This window comes from Dama dama, chromosome 6, assembly GCF_033118175.1.
Source record: "Dama dama isolate Ldn47 chromosome 6, ASM3311817v1, whole genome shotgun sequence".
NCBI classification, from domain to species: Eukaryota; Metazoa; Chordata; class Mammalia; order Artiodactyla; family Cervidae; genus Dama; species Dama dama.
Window position 1 is genome coordinate 15633237 of NC_083686.1, and position 14409 is coordinate 15647645.

The following is a 14409-nucleotide window of genomic DNA, read 5'->3' on the forward strand; positions in this document are numbered from 1 at the left end:
CTAGGTGCTGAGAGCGGCCGCCAACGAACCCTGCTCCTTTCCATTTCGCCAGGTCCTCATTTCATCGGAAAACACGGCAGCAGCAGACGCACAGAGACTTTTTCCTCTTCTCCTTTCCCCCTTCTCCCCCCCTCCCTAGACCTCTCTGGGCTTTGACGTCACGTGTGCTCCTTTTGGTTGCCATAGCAACCCCATTCCCCAAGCCCTCTGTCCGTCTCCTCTGGTAGGTTCCACAATGGTACAGGCAGCATCGCGCTGCACAATGGTTTCCAGGCAGTGAAAGAGGCTGATTCAGCAAGCCACTATTCGTCGTCTTCTTCTTCTTCTTTTCTTTTAAACCTCCCCTTCTCTTTTTATTTTTATGGGGGTGGTTGGTGCTTGTTCTGAGCTTACCTTTTTTCTTTCCTTTTTCGTTTTTACAGTATTCCATTTTTCTCCTCACCCCTCAATTCCTAGGGGCTTGAGTGACTTTACGCTTGGGTTTTCTTGGCAATCACCTGTCCATCATTAATTTTAAACAATTTCCCCACCTCCAAAGAATCTATTCCTTATTAGTTTGGAATGTGGTTAATGAGAGACAAGTAGGGAGGATTTCTGGGGCAAACACTGCTGGATCAGGATCGTAGTTCTCAAGCACGGAATGGTAGGTGGCTCTTTGCTCATTCTGGGTTCTAACCGGTTTTTTTGGAGGGTGGTGTGATGTCTATTGATTGCTCCTGGTGGGGCGGGAGAGTGAGCATGGGAGAGCGGGGCAGAGATGGGGTGGATAGGAGATTAATGAAGTGAACTACCTCTGAGGCGAGACGCCACCAGCCTTTCCTTCTGCGCCGAGCATCTCTCCCAGGACTTGGGCGTGTTGAAACCTTTCTGTTTGGAGTGAGGGTTGGCAGAGGGTGGGAGGGAGCATTTTTATTGTGACCAGGGGTTTTTTAGACCAGTGCAGAGCTGCAAAAAGGAAGAGACAATTAGAGAGAGAGTGAACCAGCTGTGCCTGTTAGAAGTGCTTGCCTCAGTCCCATATTTAAGAAATGCTGTGGGTTCCATAAAACATTAAAAAAATCACCTCTTTAAGTTATGCATTTATGTTTACTTCATGAGATGTTGTGCTTAAAGAGATATTTGGGGGCATATTTACATATTTTAGTTAGGGAATGGTATTTTTTATATTGTAGTTGTAAAACTAACAGCATCACTCTTGCAGAGAGACCCAAGGCTAAATCTGAGCTGGGGAGAGGAACATAGAATGGGCAGTGGGGAGGGTCAGGTTAAAGATAAGAGGAAACATTGGCACTGCAGTCGTACAGGTAAAGGGTCCCTTTAAGAAAGTGATCTAGTCAACAGCAGGCAGCATTTTTTTCTTTATGGCATGGTTCCCAGGTACTCTGTACTGGGATACTGTGTCCCCTAGAAATGTCAGAGCTCATTTGGGAGAAAAAGATCTATCATCAGAAAGGACCAGGGCAGTATATTTAGCAGAATTGATGTCTTTGTGCCTGCAGCAAAATAAATGTGATTTATTGGAAAATCTTCAAGTAAATCAAGACGAGAGCCATTTCAAGAAAATTACATGCATATTTCTCCCCCCCCCCTTCATTTAAATCTAGAGACTGAGTTTCTGCTTTCACCCCCTTAAATGCATAAATTCCTAGGGTACTGCAATTTAACCACAGCAAAAGAATGGCTTATCCCATGACAGTTGGCGCTGAAGCAGTCACAAGCTTGTTTACATGGGCCGTCTTTGCTGCAGAGATCCACAGCGTCTGTCCAGCCGCCCTCCCTGCCGTGGTGTGTTGACAGTAACTTTTATGAAAGGACCCGACAGAGGCAGGCTAAGTCCTATGGGACAGGCCACAGTTTAGACGGAAGGAAATTGGGTCTAAGTGCACCAGGCATTGCCAGTCCAAGGTCTGATTTCTCCCTCTGCCCCTCGTCTGCCAGTTGTCAGACCCCGGAAGATCTCACAGAATGCTGATGCATGTGTTAAAATGGTTGCAGGAAGGACCATGACTCTCAGAGAGGCTTCTGTAAATTTTCTGCCTTAGGTGAGTGTGTTGTACATCTAGACAGTGATGCTCACGCTCATGGATGAGCTCGCCAGCTTCCGACTCTACTTTGGAGCCATCGAATTATAGGGGTCAGACAGTTTGGATGTAGCAGTTTTGCTTTCTGTGGTATGTACTCCTTCCACTACCTTGATCTCAATCTTAAAATTGAAACAAAGTACTAAGTTAGCTTATTTGATCACACAAGCACACTGGATTTTCTCGTGCTGACAACGGAACTGGAAAATCCAATGACAAAGGTGGTATGACCTTAGATATTAAAAGAGTCTTCTTGCTTCCTCATTTGTGCATCACTCCCTCTCGCTGTTGCAAGGTATCTTTAATCCGACAGTCTCCTGGTGTTATAAAATCTTCACAGTGTGGGTGAAAAGACTCTTGATGATGAGACAGTAAGAAATGATACGTCCAGTGGGAAAGACCAGGTGCTGCCTCCAGCTTCCTGTTTGTCTGCCCCAGAGCAGCATCTGCTGTGGGGAGGAGCGTGTTTGCCAGGCTGGAAGGGGATGTTCATGAACGGATCCCAGAGGGACCAAGTGTGTTTTTGCTGTCATTGTCTGGTATGTCTGCAGCTATTAGTGTTTAATGGTTTCATAGTGTGTGGTCAATATTTTTCAAGGCTGAAATGAACTGAGAATGAATGGTGGATGCCCTAAAATATATGTATATTTTAAAATTACAGGAAAATTCATAGGATTTCCCTTGTTAGTATATCCTATAGAAATATCATAAGCAAAAGGAATCTGCCTAATTTTTAAGTAATGTGATAAAGCCTCCCATATTTAAAGGGAGGGCTTTTTGTTTGTTTGTGTGTGTGTGTGTGTGTGTGTGACTTTATGTAAGTGAATCTTAGTGCAATAGTCTTTGAATACAGATGATAAGGGAAAGAAGGCAAATTGGGTTTCTCTTGTTAAGCACAAGGGCAGATGCTCTCCCTTCCTGATCTAGTTCTGGCTGCTGGTCCTATTTGTAGCTATAAGACTTTACGTGGGATTGGTGTGCCCAAATCAAATGATTGCTTAGTTGCTAGTGAGAATAATGAACTCAAGGCAAGAGAGACTTCCTTCACTTAGAATAAGAAGTGATAAATTGACATTTTAAATTCTTTCTCCATTGCCCCTGTTTTGTCTTGTAGTCTCTTTTATGCTTCTGGTTGGACATTGCAGCCCTTATGCTAAAAGGGGGACAAAGTGTCCAAGGATGACACAAAAGGGGTACAGTGCCTTATTTGCCACAGGCTGAGGGCTTCCTTCCTACCATACTTGCATCTCTTACAGCTTCTTCCAAGGATCACGGACTTGTGGGAAAAGTTGGGCCCATAGACTACAGGAGGAGATGCTTATTGATAAAGAACAGAATCCATTTGCTTCTTTAGCATATGAGAGATATTTATTGCATTGCATAAGTCTGAAATGAGACACTGCTGCTGATTCAGATACAAGATCATGCTGCATATTGATTGAAAATTTAATTTGGATCTGGAGCCTGGATTTTCAGAAATGTACCTATCTGTACATATTTTCATAGCAGACTTGTAAGGGTTTTGACGAAAGATATTTTAGTTTGAGTACATTTTATCCTTATAAGAAAATCAAGGCAAAGAGGGAAAAGTGGAAAGCCTGTATGTTTCAGGTTCTGTTTACCCCCACTATTTAATGAAAGAGAACTCCATTTCTTAATTGTGAATCTTGGTAGAAACTCTAAATGGAGACTTCAGGTGATATTTGAAAATTCTTAAATTGAAAGAAACATTTTTTAGTTTGAAAAGTGGACTGTAAGTTTCTAATTATTTTTGATAAAGGATTTTCCAGTTGAATTGACATTTTAGATTTATAACAAGCCTTTCTCACTGATCTTATCCCTGGTGACTGTGAGATGTGAAACTCATAGGCTTATAGAACTAATGCTCCTAGGGATGGAAATTAAATTTTGAGTGGAAAAAGAAAGAACTGAAGTTTCCTTAGAAGCATTCCTAACCCATAGTTGCTCTAAAACCTCACATGGCACACAGGTATAAAATGAAATTCTCCTCCAGGGCAGTTAGGCATTTGCAGAGTGGCCTGCATGATAATAAACAAGACTTCTGCTACATTGCGTGTGTGTGTGTGTGTGTGTGTGTGTGTGTGTGTGTGTGCGTGTAAGCATGAAAACACACACATAACCCAGTACTGCCTTGCCTTCATAGATGTAAAACTGCCTCCTGGGTTTTGGATGCTAACCTGCCTGGGTGCTCCACGTGCTTCAGGAAAATGAGTTTCTTAAAGTAATCATCCTCTTCTCATACATTGGAAATAGGATCTGAAAGCCCAGATAGTGAAGTCAGGCTGGTGTGTCTGTTATTTGGCAATGTTCATTCAGCGTCTGTGCTTCCTCTGTCATAGCACTTATCCTGCAGCACAGTAATTGCCTCTTCCTGGGCTTCATGTATTCGCTACTCAGTTATAATCTCTGTCAGGCACTGACTGTGTATGCCTGGTGCATAGTAGGGGCACAATCAATATTCCATGAATGAAGGTATCCCATGCACAGTTATCTAAGTAGTGTGGGTGATAGAGTTTGGGAAACTGTAACGTAGTTTCTGGGCTTCCCTGGTGGCTCAGATGGTAAAGCATCTGCCTGCCATGCAGGGGACCCAGGTTCGAGCCCTGGGTCAGGAAGATCCCTTGGAGAAGGGAATGGCTACCAATTCCAGTATTCTTCCTTGGGAAATAACACATGCATCATGGACTCTCAAAGGGTCGGACATGACTGAGTAACTAACACACACACATACAACACAGCTTCTGCCACTAGGGAGCTTATAGTCATTTAGGGAGATGAAGTTAAATAACAAATGTGGTATATGATCAAGTGTCCCTATTCAACAAATGCAATAGGGATTCACAGGAGAAAGAAATTCACCCCTTCTGAAATGGTGGTAGGCCACGTTGGGATGGGGAGGGCAGGAAGATGTGGTGGGGAAGAAGTCTAATAACAGTTGTAAGCACTTGGCCTGGAAGGGAGCTCTTGCTTGGAACAACTGTGTATATGCTCAGTCGTGTCTGACTTTTTGCAATCCCATGGGCTGTAGTCCACCAGGCTCCTCTGTCCATGGGATTTTCCAGGCAAGAATATTGGAATGGGTTGCCATTTCCTCCTCCAGGGGTTCTTCCTGATTCAGGGACTTAACCTGCATCTCCTGCATTGGCAGGTGGGTTCCTTACCACTGAGCCACCAGGGAAGCCCTAGAACATGGAAAATTGGCACAGTCCTGGATATTTTTTCCAATATAATGTCAAAAAGTAACAGTAACAGACTGAAGTTACAAACCTACTTTTGTAACTGAATCAGATTATGGAAAAATATACATACAGGTCTCTTTCTAGCTTTACACCAACTTCAGTTTTTAACATTTTAATTTATTTTTTGCCTTCTTTATTAAATAATTTTTGTTGGAGTATGGTTGCTCAAATTCAGTTTAGTTTCATTTTATTTCACATAGTTCAGAAAATTTTCCAACTTCTCCTTTATTGATGACGCTGTAACGCATTTTTCCATATGAACCCATTGTTCTTGCATGAGGAGCAGACTGTGCAAACATGTAACAGGGAGCTTATAGTCAAAGCTGAATAGGGTGCCTCCTATCACAAACTCAAATCCATGTCAACCAAAGTAACAATTACTAATTGGGCTTATGTTCATATTTTAAAATATACAAAATAAAATAAAATATCCAGCTACTCTGGTGCTGGCAACACCAAAGTTCTAGTGTTTGATAAATTTGAACAGGGTGAACTACCTTGAGATTTTATTCCCTCCCCTCGTGTCCTCACTACCCATCCCCCAACGTCTTTGTTAGTCTTTTGATTTTCCTAAATGCAGGTGAAATCCCCACTGAAATGTTAAAATCAAACTTGATTGTGATTTTGCTTTGATTTTAGGCTAGTGTGAGAAACACCATCTCAGATCTCTGTTATGGCAACTCAGGCAAGAAGCTGTTGAATTAGACCCATTTCCTGTAGATGAGAAACCATACAAGCAGTGGTGAGTTGCAAACTTAAAAACATTCCTTAGCAGGAAACATGTGATCTATATAACAATTTCAATGTTGCATAGGATTTAGTGTGTGGATCTGAAGAAATACTGCTCCCAAATCCTGTCAACTAAAGAGGTGAAAATCAATGTTTAACTGATGGTGTGGTGCTATTAATACCACGTGAAGGAGCTTGAGGTCTTTAGGTGCATAAGTGCGTCATATAGCACCATGATGTTACCACCCTGGATGATACTAGTCTAAGTAAGACGGTTGCAGTGAGCAATTTCCTGTGGCTGCATAACAGTTGGGTATTTACATAACAGTATTTTTCGGTGGCATTTATTATCTGCAACATAATTCTACATTTTACTGCTTTATCTTCTCTAGTAGAATACTGGTTCTGAGCTAAATTCTAACACTTAATTCCTTTCAGGAACATATATGCTTGTATATGGGGCTTCCCAGGTGGTGTTGGCAGTAAAGAACCCACCCACCTGCTAATGCAGGAGACACAAGAGATGCTGAAGACACAGGAGATGCTGGTTCGATCTCTGGGTCGGGAAGCTTCCCTGGAGGTGGGCATAGCAACCCACTCCAGTATTCTTGCCTGGAGAATCCCATGTAGGGATGGCTACAGTCCATATAGGGTGGCAAAGAGTCAGACACGAGTGAAGCGACTTAGCATACACACAGCATGCATGTACATATATATGTGTGTAAGATATATGTGATATATATTTACATAGCATTTAGCTCTTTAGACATAAGGGAAGAGAAACCACATCATAGTTTTATAAAACTTGATTTGTGGACATTTTAGCCTACAAATTCTTTGCTTAATAAAGACAGTATTAAAAATAGATCCTAGTTGGAATCATTTTAAAATCTTATTATTTTATAAAAATGTCAGTTCACATAGGGAAAATATATATTTTAATCAAATACTTGATGCTTCATAGTTGCCAATGTCAATAATCAATAGACTCCAGCAGAGATGAACCAGGTATAATCTGTCAAACAACGTCTCTGAGAAATAGATTATGACAGTGATGCTTGTAAGACTCCAAAAGAAGCTGTTTTGAACTAGTGATCGATATCTCTCTTTCATTTGTTTAGTGGCTTATATAACTCTGGGTATATAGGTTGCCCTATGAATCAATGCATAACCCATAACTGTGGAGGATTGATGAAATTAACCTTGTACTTATTTCACATCATGATTCTCATTACAGTCTGATTATGATTACACTGAGGAAGCAGATATAATAGTCATCACTATGCTGTACTTAATCAATATGTGTTAAATGAATGTTTGTTATGAATGAGAAACATATGTAATTGCCAGTAATCAACCATTTGATTTCAAACAAGGGTGACTTTTTATGGCTGAACTTAATCTTTTGAGTTATGGGTCATTCCTAGGGATGTCAAAAATATGTATTGCCCCCTCTTAAAAATGTATTCATTAAGCAAACATTTACTGAGAATCTGTAGTATAGATATCATCCTTCGCACTTGGGATAGAAGAAAAAGACAGCACCTGCTTTAAAGGAGCTGTGTTTAAAGTATGTGACACTTATGATAAACTGTGTCATTAAAAAAGGGAGTGATTTCTAAGGAGTGGGGTACTTATCCACTGCTATTAAATGGGTAGCCATCCAGTGCTGAAGGAAGTGCCGCAGAGGAGAGTCTAAGACAGATGGGATGGGGGCTTGGTAGGGAAGGCTTCCCAGAGGGAATGAGATTTTAGCTGAATGTTAAGGACAATAAGAGGTTAGCTAGAAGAAGGGGAATAGTGAGAACATTTTTCAAGGGCCTAGAGACTTGAACGAGCATGATTGATGGGGGGAACTAGATGTCATTTACCGTGCTGGGGCATAAATGGGGGTGGTGAAGATAAAGCTGAAGAAAGGTAGAGGAGATATAGCATGAAAGGGTTTTTAAGACAAAGCTGAGGAGTTTGTATTTTATTCCAGAATAAAGAACCTCTGAAAGATTTTAAGTAGAATGATGTGATGAAACTTATTTTTTAGAAAATACCATGTACCTAGAAGAGTGCATAAAACAAATTCAATTTAAAGAATAATTACAGAGCAAACCTTGTATAACCACCAAGTAGACTCCCAGTAAGCCCTTTGTGCTCCTTTAAGACCACATGCTTTTCCTTCCCTGCTAGAGGAAACCACTACTCTGCCTTTTGTCACTGATTCCCTTGCCTTTCTTTGTAGGGTTTCAGTCTTGTAATCATGGTGAAAGAAAGTGACAGTTGCTCAGTCGTGTCTGAGCAACTTTGCGACCCCATGGACTATAGCCCATCAGGTTCCTCTGTCCATGGAATTCTTTGGGCAAGAATGCTGGAGTGAGTTGCCATTCCCTTCTCAAGGGTATCTTCCTGACCCAGGGATTGAACCTGGGTCTCCTGCATTGCAGGCAGATTCTTCACTGTCTGAGTCACCAGGGAAGCCATGGTAGTATATATATATTCTTAATCACTTGATTTTATGAAACACTCTAGTGAAAGTGAAAGTTGCTCAGTTGTGTCCAACTCTTTGCGATCTCATGGACCATACAGTCCTTGGAATTGTCTAGGCCAGAATACTGGTAGCCGATCCCTTCTCCAACAGATCTTCCCAACCCAGGAATTGAACTGGGGTCTCCTGCATTGCAGATGTATTCTTTACCAACTGAGCTATCAGGGAAGTCTGTGAAACACTATAAGACTCATGTTAATGTATGTAGTTTATTCAAGTCACTTATGTAGTATTTTACTCTGTGAATACATCAGAGTTTACTTGTCCATTTCACCATGGAGAGACATTTGGATTGTTTCTATATTACTTATGTGTGTCTGTGTGAGTGTGTTGTTGTTCAGTCACTAAGTCATGTCCAACTATTTGTAACCCTATGAGCTGCAGCATGCCAGGCTTCCCTGTCCTTCACTATCTCCTGGAGTTTGCTTAACTTCATGTCCATTGTGTCCATGATGCTATCTAACCATCTCATCCTCTGTCATTTTCTTCTCCTTTTGCCTTCAGTCTTTCCCAGCAACAGGGTCTTTTCCAATGAGTCAGCTCTTTTCATCAGGTGGCCAAAGTATTGGAGCTTCAGCTTCAGCATCAGTCCTTCCAATGAATACTCAGGGTTGATTTCCTTCTGTCAGTCCAAAAGGAAGTCAACCCTGATTATTAACCTGATAAATTTTAAATAAGTACATATATTTATATATAATGACATTAAGTATACATATGGTACTTTATGCATATATATTATTGCTCATAGATTCTATAGTACATGTATAAGAACTTCCCAGGATACATATCAAGGAAAGGAACTCTTGATTTTTGGGGTATGTGCACATTGTTTTTCTAAATATCGCCAAATATTTTCCTCAGTTGATTGCATGAATTTACATTCCCACCAGCAGTATATAAGAAGCTCTATATTCTCACCAACACTTCATTTTTAAGTTCTCAGAATTTGCTGATCAGGTGGATACCTAATTGTACTCATGGAAGTAGTAGTTTGCATTTGCTGACTACTAAGGAGGAATAATTTTTTTTTTAATTTTTATTGGCCATTTGATCTTCTATTGTGAAGTGCCTGCTCAAGTCTTTGTGAGACTAGTCTTTCAGAATGACAACTAGCACTTATGGAGTTCTTGCTGTGTAATAAGCACTGTGCTAAGCACTTTACAAACATTTAATCTTCCTATCATCCCTATGATGTATGGATAAGGAAACTCAGGTTTAGAGAGGTTAAATAACTTGCTAGCAATCGCATAACTAAGAAGCAGAGGATTTAGCATTTAAGCCCAGGTCTTTCTGACTCCAGAGTTCTTCAGTTTCTTTTTTTTTTTTAATTTATTATTTTATTTTTATTTATTTATTTTTGGTTGTTCTGGATCTTCATTGCTGCGAGTTGCTTCAGTTTCTCCAGTTGTGGTGAGCCGGGGCTGCTCCCTAGTTGTGTTACGTAGGTTTCTCATTGGAGCGGTCTTCTCTTGTTGTGCAGCACAGGCTCTAGGTACCCGGGCTTCAGGAGTTGCAGTGTGTGGGCTCAGTAGTTGAGGCTGGTGGGCTTGAGGGTGAGGGCTCAGCAGTCGTGGTGCACGGGCTTACTTCCTTCATGCATGTGGGATTTTCCAGGATCGGGGATTGAACTTCTGCATGGCAGGCAGATTCTTTACCACTGAGCCACCAAGCAGTTTCTTGAATCATGTTTGAAAGGGGTTTAGATTAGAGCCAGGGGACTCACCAGCTACTATTGCAGGAGCTCAGCTAAAAAACAGTAAGGGCATAAACCAAAGAATCGTCAGTAGGACATAAGGGCAAATTAACTGGACCCAGTAATGAATGTCGTGGGTGAAGAAGAGGGAGGATTTTAAAAGTCTCAAATTTTCAGACCTGCTGGCTAGGTACCTTTAAAGTTAGTAATACAATGTATATTTAAATATATTCCAGGTCTTGTGGTAGGCTTTAAGAATATATTTTATGGTTGCACTATTCAATGAGAGATGAATTTAATTCATAGGATTATAAAGTTTAGGGTTTAAAGAGACCACAGTGTTTATTTGGGTCAACTCTTTACTGTTTTAAAATGTGAAACCTAGTGTGAAAAGAAGTTAAGTGTCTTGTTCAAGATCACATGTTACTGTCAGATTAAGAATAGACACCTGGATGACAAAGAATGCTAAGAAATAGCAATGTTTTTTATTTTTTTTAATTAATAAGTTAAAATAAATTGACCTAATTTATCTCCTAAACATTTCTCACATCAGTTCCCTTTGAAATAAATTTATTGCTAACAGCCCAAATTAGGCCCTCATTGTCACTGTGAGCAATTTTATTTAAAGTAGTCTAGCATATTATTTTCTTGCTCATGATTCTATCAATGAAACCTCTAGATTCGATGTGCAGTTATTACTGTGTAACCACCCAGCTTACTTACATATGCTCCATTGTCTATGTAATAAATTCCCTTCTACTTAAAATATACCATACTCCCATCTACCTCCAATTTAGCAGTGAGTATCTCTCCAGTTACCTGGGGACACCAACGTGCTTCAGTTTCATCACACACGCAAGTATTTCTTCTGGAATTTGCTTCATACTATCTTTTCCGCCTGTATTCACCCTCTCCATCCTTTACGTAGTCACTGGCCATCTTTTAAGACCTTTGGAATTCAAAGAATGATCTGGGGACCAACAGCTCTGACATTTTCTGGAGCTTGATTAGAATCGCAGCATCTCAAGTCCCTCCTAGATCTACTGATTCAGAATTTTCCCCACAAGATTCTCAGGTGATTTAGTGTTCAAGAGGCGCTGCTTAGACTCACATTAGACTTCATCAGATGTTATCTCCTTCCAGAAACCCTTCCTGAATCTTTCTATAAGGTGTTCTTTCCTGGTGTTCTCACCTCAGCCTGTGCATGTCTATCTCACTCCATTTTGGTGTTCAGTTGCTCAGTCACGTCCTCCTCTTTGTGACCCCATGAACAGCAGCACGCCAGGCTTCCCTGTCCTTCATTATCTCCCAGAGTTTGCTCAAACTCATGTCTGTTGAGTTGGTAATGTCATCCAACCATCTCATCCTCTGTCTCCCCCTTCTCTTCCTGCCTTCAATCTTCCCTAGCATCAGGGTTTTTTCCAATGAGTTGGCTCTTCCCATCAGGTGGCCAAAGTATTGGAGCTTCTCATTGCTTTACTAGTGTTTTATTAACTGTTTATATGTCTACCTCTCCACCTTAGTTCAGTTCAGTCGCTCAGTCGTGTCCAACTCTTTCGACCCCATGAATCGCAGCTTGCCAGGCCTCCCTGTCCATCACCAACTCCTGGAGTTTACTCACACTCCTGTCCATCAAGTCAGTGATGCCATCCAGCCATCTCATCCTCTGTCATCCCCTTCTCCTCCTGCCCCCAATCCCTCCCAGCATCAGAGTCTTTTCCAGTGAGTCAACTCTTCACATGAGGTGGCCAAAGTATTGGAGTTTCAGCTTCAGCATCAGTCCTTCCAATGAAGACCCAGGACTGATCTCCTTTAGGATGAACTGGCTGGATTTCCTTGCAGTCCAAGGGACTCTGAAGAGTCTTCTCCAACACCACAGTTCAAAAGCATCAATTTTTTGGTGCTCAGCTTTCTTCACAACCTTAGCCTGTGAGTAATTTGAGCCAGATCGAATTACCTTTGACTTGTCTATACCTACCACAGTGCCTGGTACTTGTTAGTACTGCATGAATATATGTTGACTGGTTGATAAAACAAAGAAGATTGTTAGGCTGCTTTCCCGATTGTATAATTTCCTAATTGTATCCAGAGGTACACTTTTTGATGCATTTTTTGGTGATCTAGTTATTTTTCTACAAAGTCCCTTTGGCTATGTTTTTTTCTCCTTGTTATTTTCTTTCTCCTTCCTCTGTTTCTTTTTCTTTCTTTCTATTTGTATATCTATCCATATCCATATATATATGTATATATATATATAGAGACAGCTTCTCTTCCCAGGTGGCTCAGTGGTAAAGAATCCGCCTGCATTGCAGGAGATGCAGGAGACGCTGTGTTGATCCCTGGATTGGGAAGATCCCCTAGAGGAGGGCATAGCAACCCACTCCAGTATTTTTGCCTGGTGAGCCCCATGGACAGAGGAGCCTGGCAGGCTGCAGCCCACCAAAGAGTCGTACTGACCGAAGCTACTGAGCGTGCATGCACCATGTATATATATATTTCTCTCTTACTTTGTGTCATGATTTAAGGAGCCAGAATGTCCTCTGGTTCTAAGTTCTCTTGTTTCTGACCCTGATATAATGTGTGAGATTCCCAGTTACTCCTTTGGTTGAAGACTGTTCATATTACAATAGAAATCTTATGAGAATTCCCTGGTGGTCCAGTGGTTAGGACTTGGTGTTTTCACTGCTGGGGTCTGGAGAACTAGTTGGAGAACTAAGATCCCACAATCTATGCTGTGAGGCCCCCCAAAATATTATGAGGTAAAGTGGTTGGATAACTAACCTGATAAACTAACCTCAGTTAAAGTATGAATTGACTTTAATGGATTTTTAATATAGATAACATCCATGGTTGGTTAAATGTCTTACTGCATTAACATAGGAGACTAAGGAAATGGAATATATAGGAAAAGTTGTTACAGAAGAGGGAATTAAGAGTGGTCTGAAAGAGAGGGCTTTGTAAGGGGTTTAGCAGATTATTTTAAAATTTTCATTGTATTATTTCTGGAAAAGGAAGAGAACTTGATGTTAGATTCTCACTGCAGCTTTGTCATGAATTAATACCTGTTGGGGCAAGTCTTAACCTAGTTGAGTTTCAGTTGTGTATGAGGGAGTTGTGATAGGTGATGTTTAACTTTCTTTTTGACTATAAAAATTATATGGGTTAAATTGTACAGATTGAATTAAAGCATAGATTAATGCCCCTAAGGCCAGTCCAAGTGGAGTACCTTGATGAGGGTGGCCTTGCTCAGTGAAGGGACTTCATAGGCATAACAAGCAGCATCAAGGGCAGCTGAAAAGGAAGAATAGGCCAGATAGAGATTTAGAGAATCTTGAAGATAGACTCGCCTATGCCCAGTTTTGCTTTGACCCGCCCCCTTTTATTATTTTTGGCTTAATTCTACCCCTTCTCACTCTAAATCTAGGGATAAAGCATTTTAATTATAGGAAGTCACCTCTAATTATTGAGATTTTATTATCCATAAGGAAGATAGCTTATGTATACACAACCAAACTGACTGCATCTGTTTTCCTAATTTGTATCTTTCTTTATCTTAAAATTATCCTCTGATATTGAAGGATTAGTGTGTATAAATGTTTGTTCATTTCTTTATGAGAAGATTCTTTAAAACTTTGTCTTTAAAATCATGGTTTCTAAGCGGTATTTGGGATGTACAAACACATCAGATAAGACTACTGGCATCTTAATCACCTTAGAAATCATATCAATATGACACATTTACTTGAAGGTTAATAATTTCAGTGGACAGATTACTGTGGTAGAATTTTTGATGAATGAAGAAGACACATCTCCTTCTTTTCCCTCCCTCCTTCCTTTTTTCCTTCCTGTTTCCCTTCCTCTCTCCATCCCATCCTCTCTTCCCCTCCTTCCTTCCTTCTTTCCATTCTCTCTCAAGTATTTATTGGCTGCCTCCTCTGTGCAAGATGCTGCAGCATCAATAATAAATTCATCTCACATGTAGGATGGATAGTTGTTTTAACAGAGGACAAGTTTGGGGAACAGTGCAATTACAAACCACTCAGCTAATCACTCAGACATTCTTGACTGGGCCTCCACAGAAACACATGAGTTCCTGCTCTCTAAGGTAGC

General features: G+C 40.8%; 1 protein-coding gene and 1 non-coding gene across 9 annotated transcripts in view; both read left to right on the forward strand.

Moving 5' to 3' along the window:
* The first annotated feature begins 250 nt into the window (after positions 1 to 250).
* Positions 251 to 14409, forward strand: part of MAPK10 (mitogen-activated protein kinase 10) — a 357383-nt gene continuing 343224 nt past the window's right edge. For 3 of the 8 annotated variants that reach the window (XM_061145183.1, XM_061145180.1, XM_061145187.1), the window contains exons 1-2: positions 251 to 643; positions 5981 to 6083. Coding sequence is in view for 2 of the 8 variants with exons in the window: in XM_061145179.1 (XP_061001162.1) it covers positions 641 to 643 (3 nt within the window). In the remaining 6 variants the exon portion in view is untranslated. Of the gene's footprint in view, positions 644 to 2042; positions 2172 to 5980; positions 6084 to 14409 lie in introns of all 8 variants that reach the window. The other 5 variants (XM_061145186.1, XM_061145179.1, XM_061145182.1 and 2 more) reach the window with 3 other exon arrangements.
* On the forward strand, positions 4646 to 4718 carry TRNAG-GCC (transfer RNA glycine (anticodon GCC)). The gene has a single exon. It is a non-coding gene; the product is annotated as a tRNA-Gly (tRNA).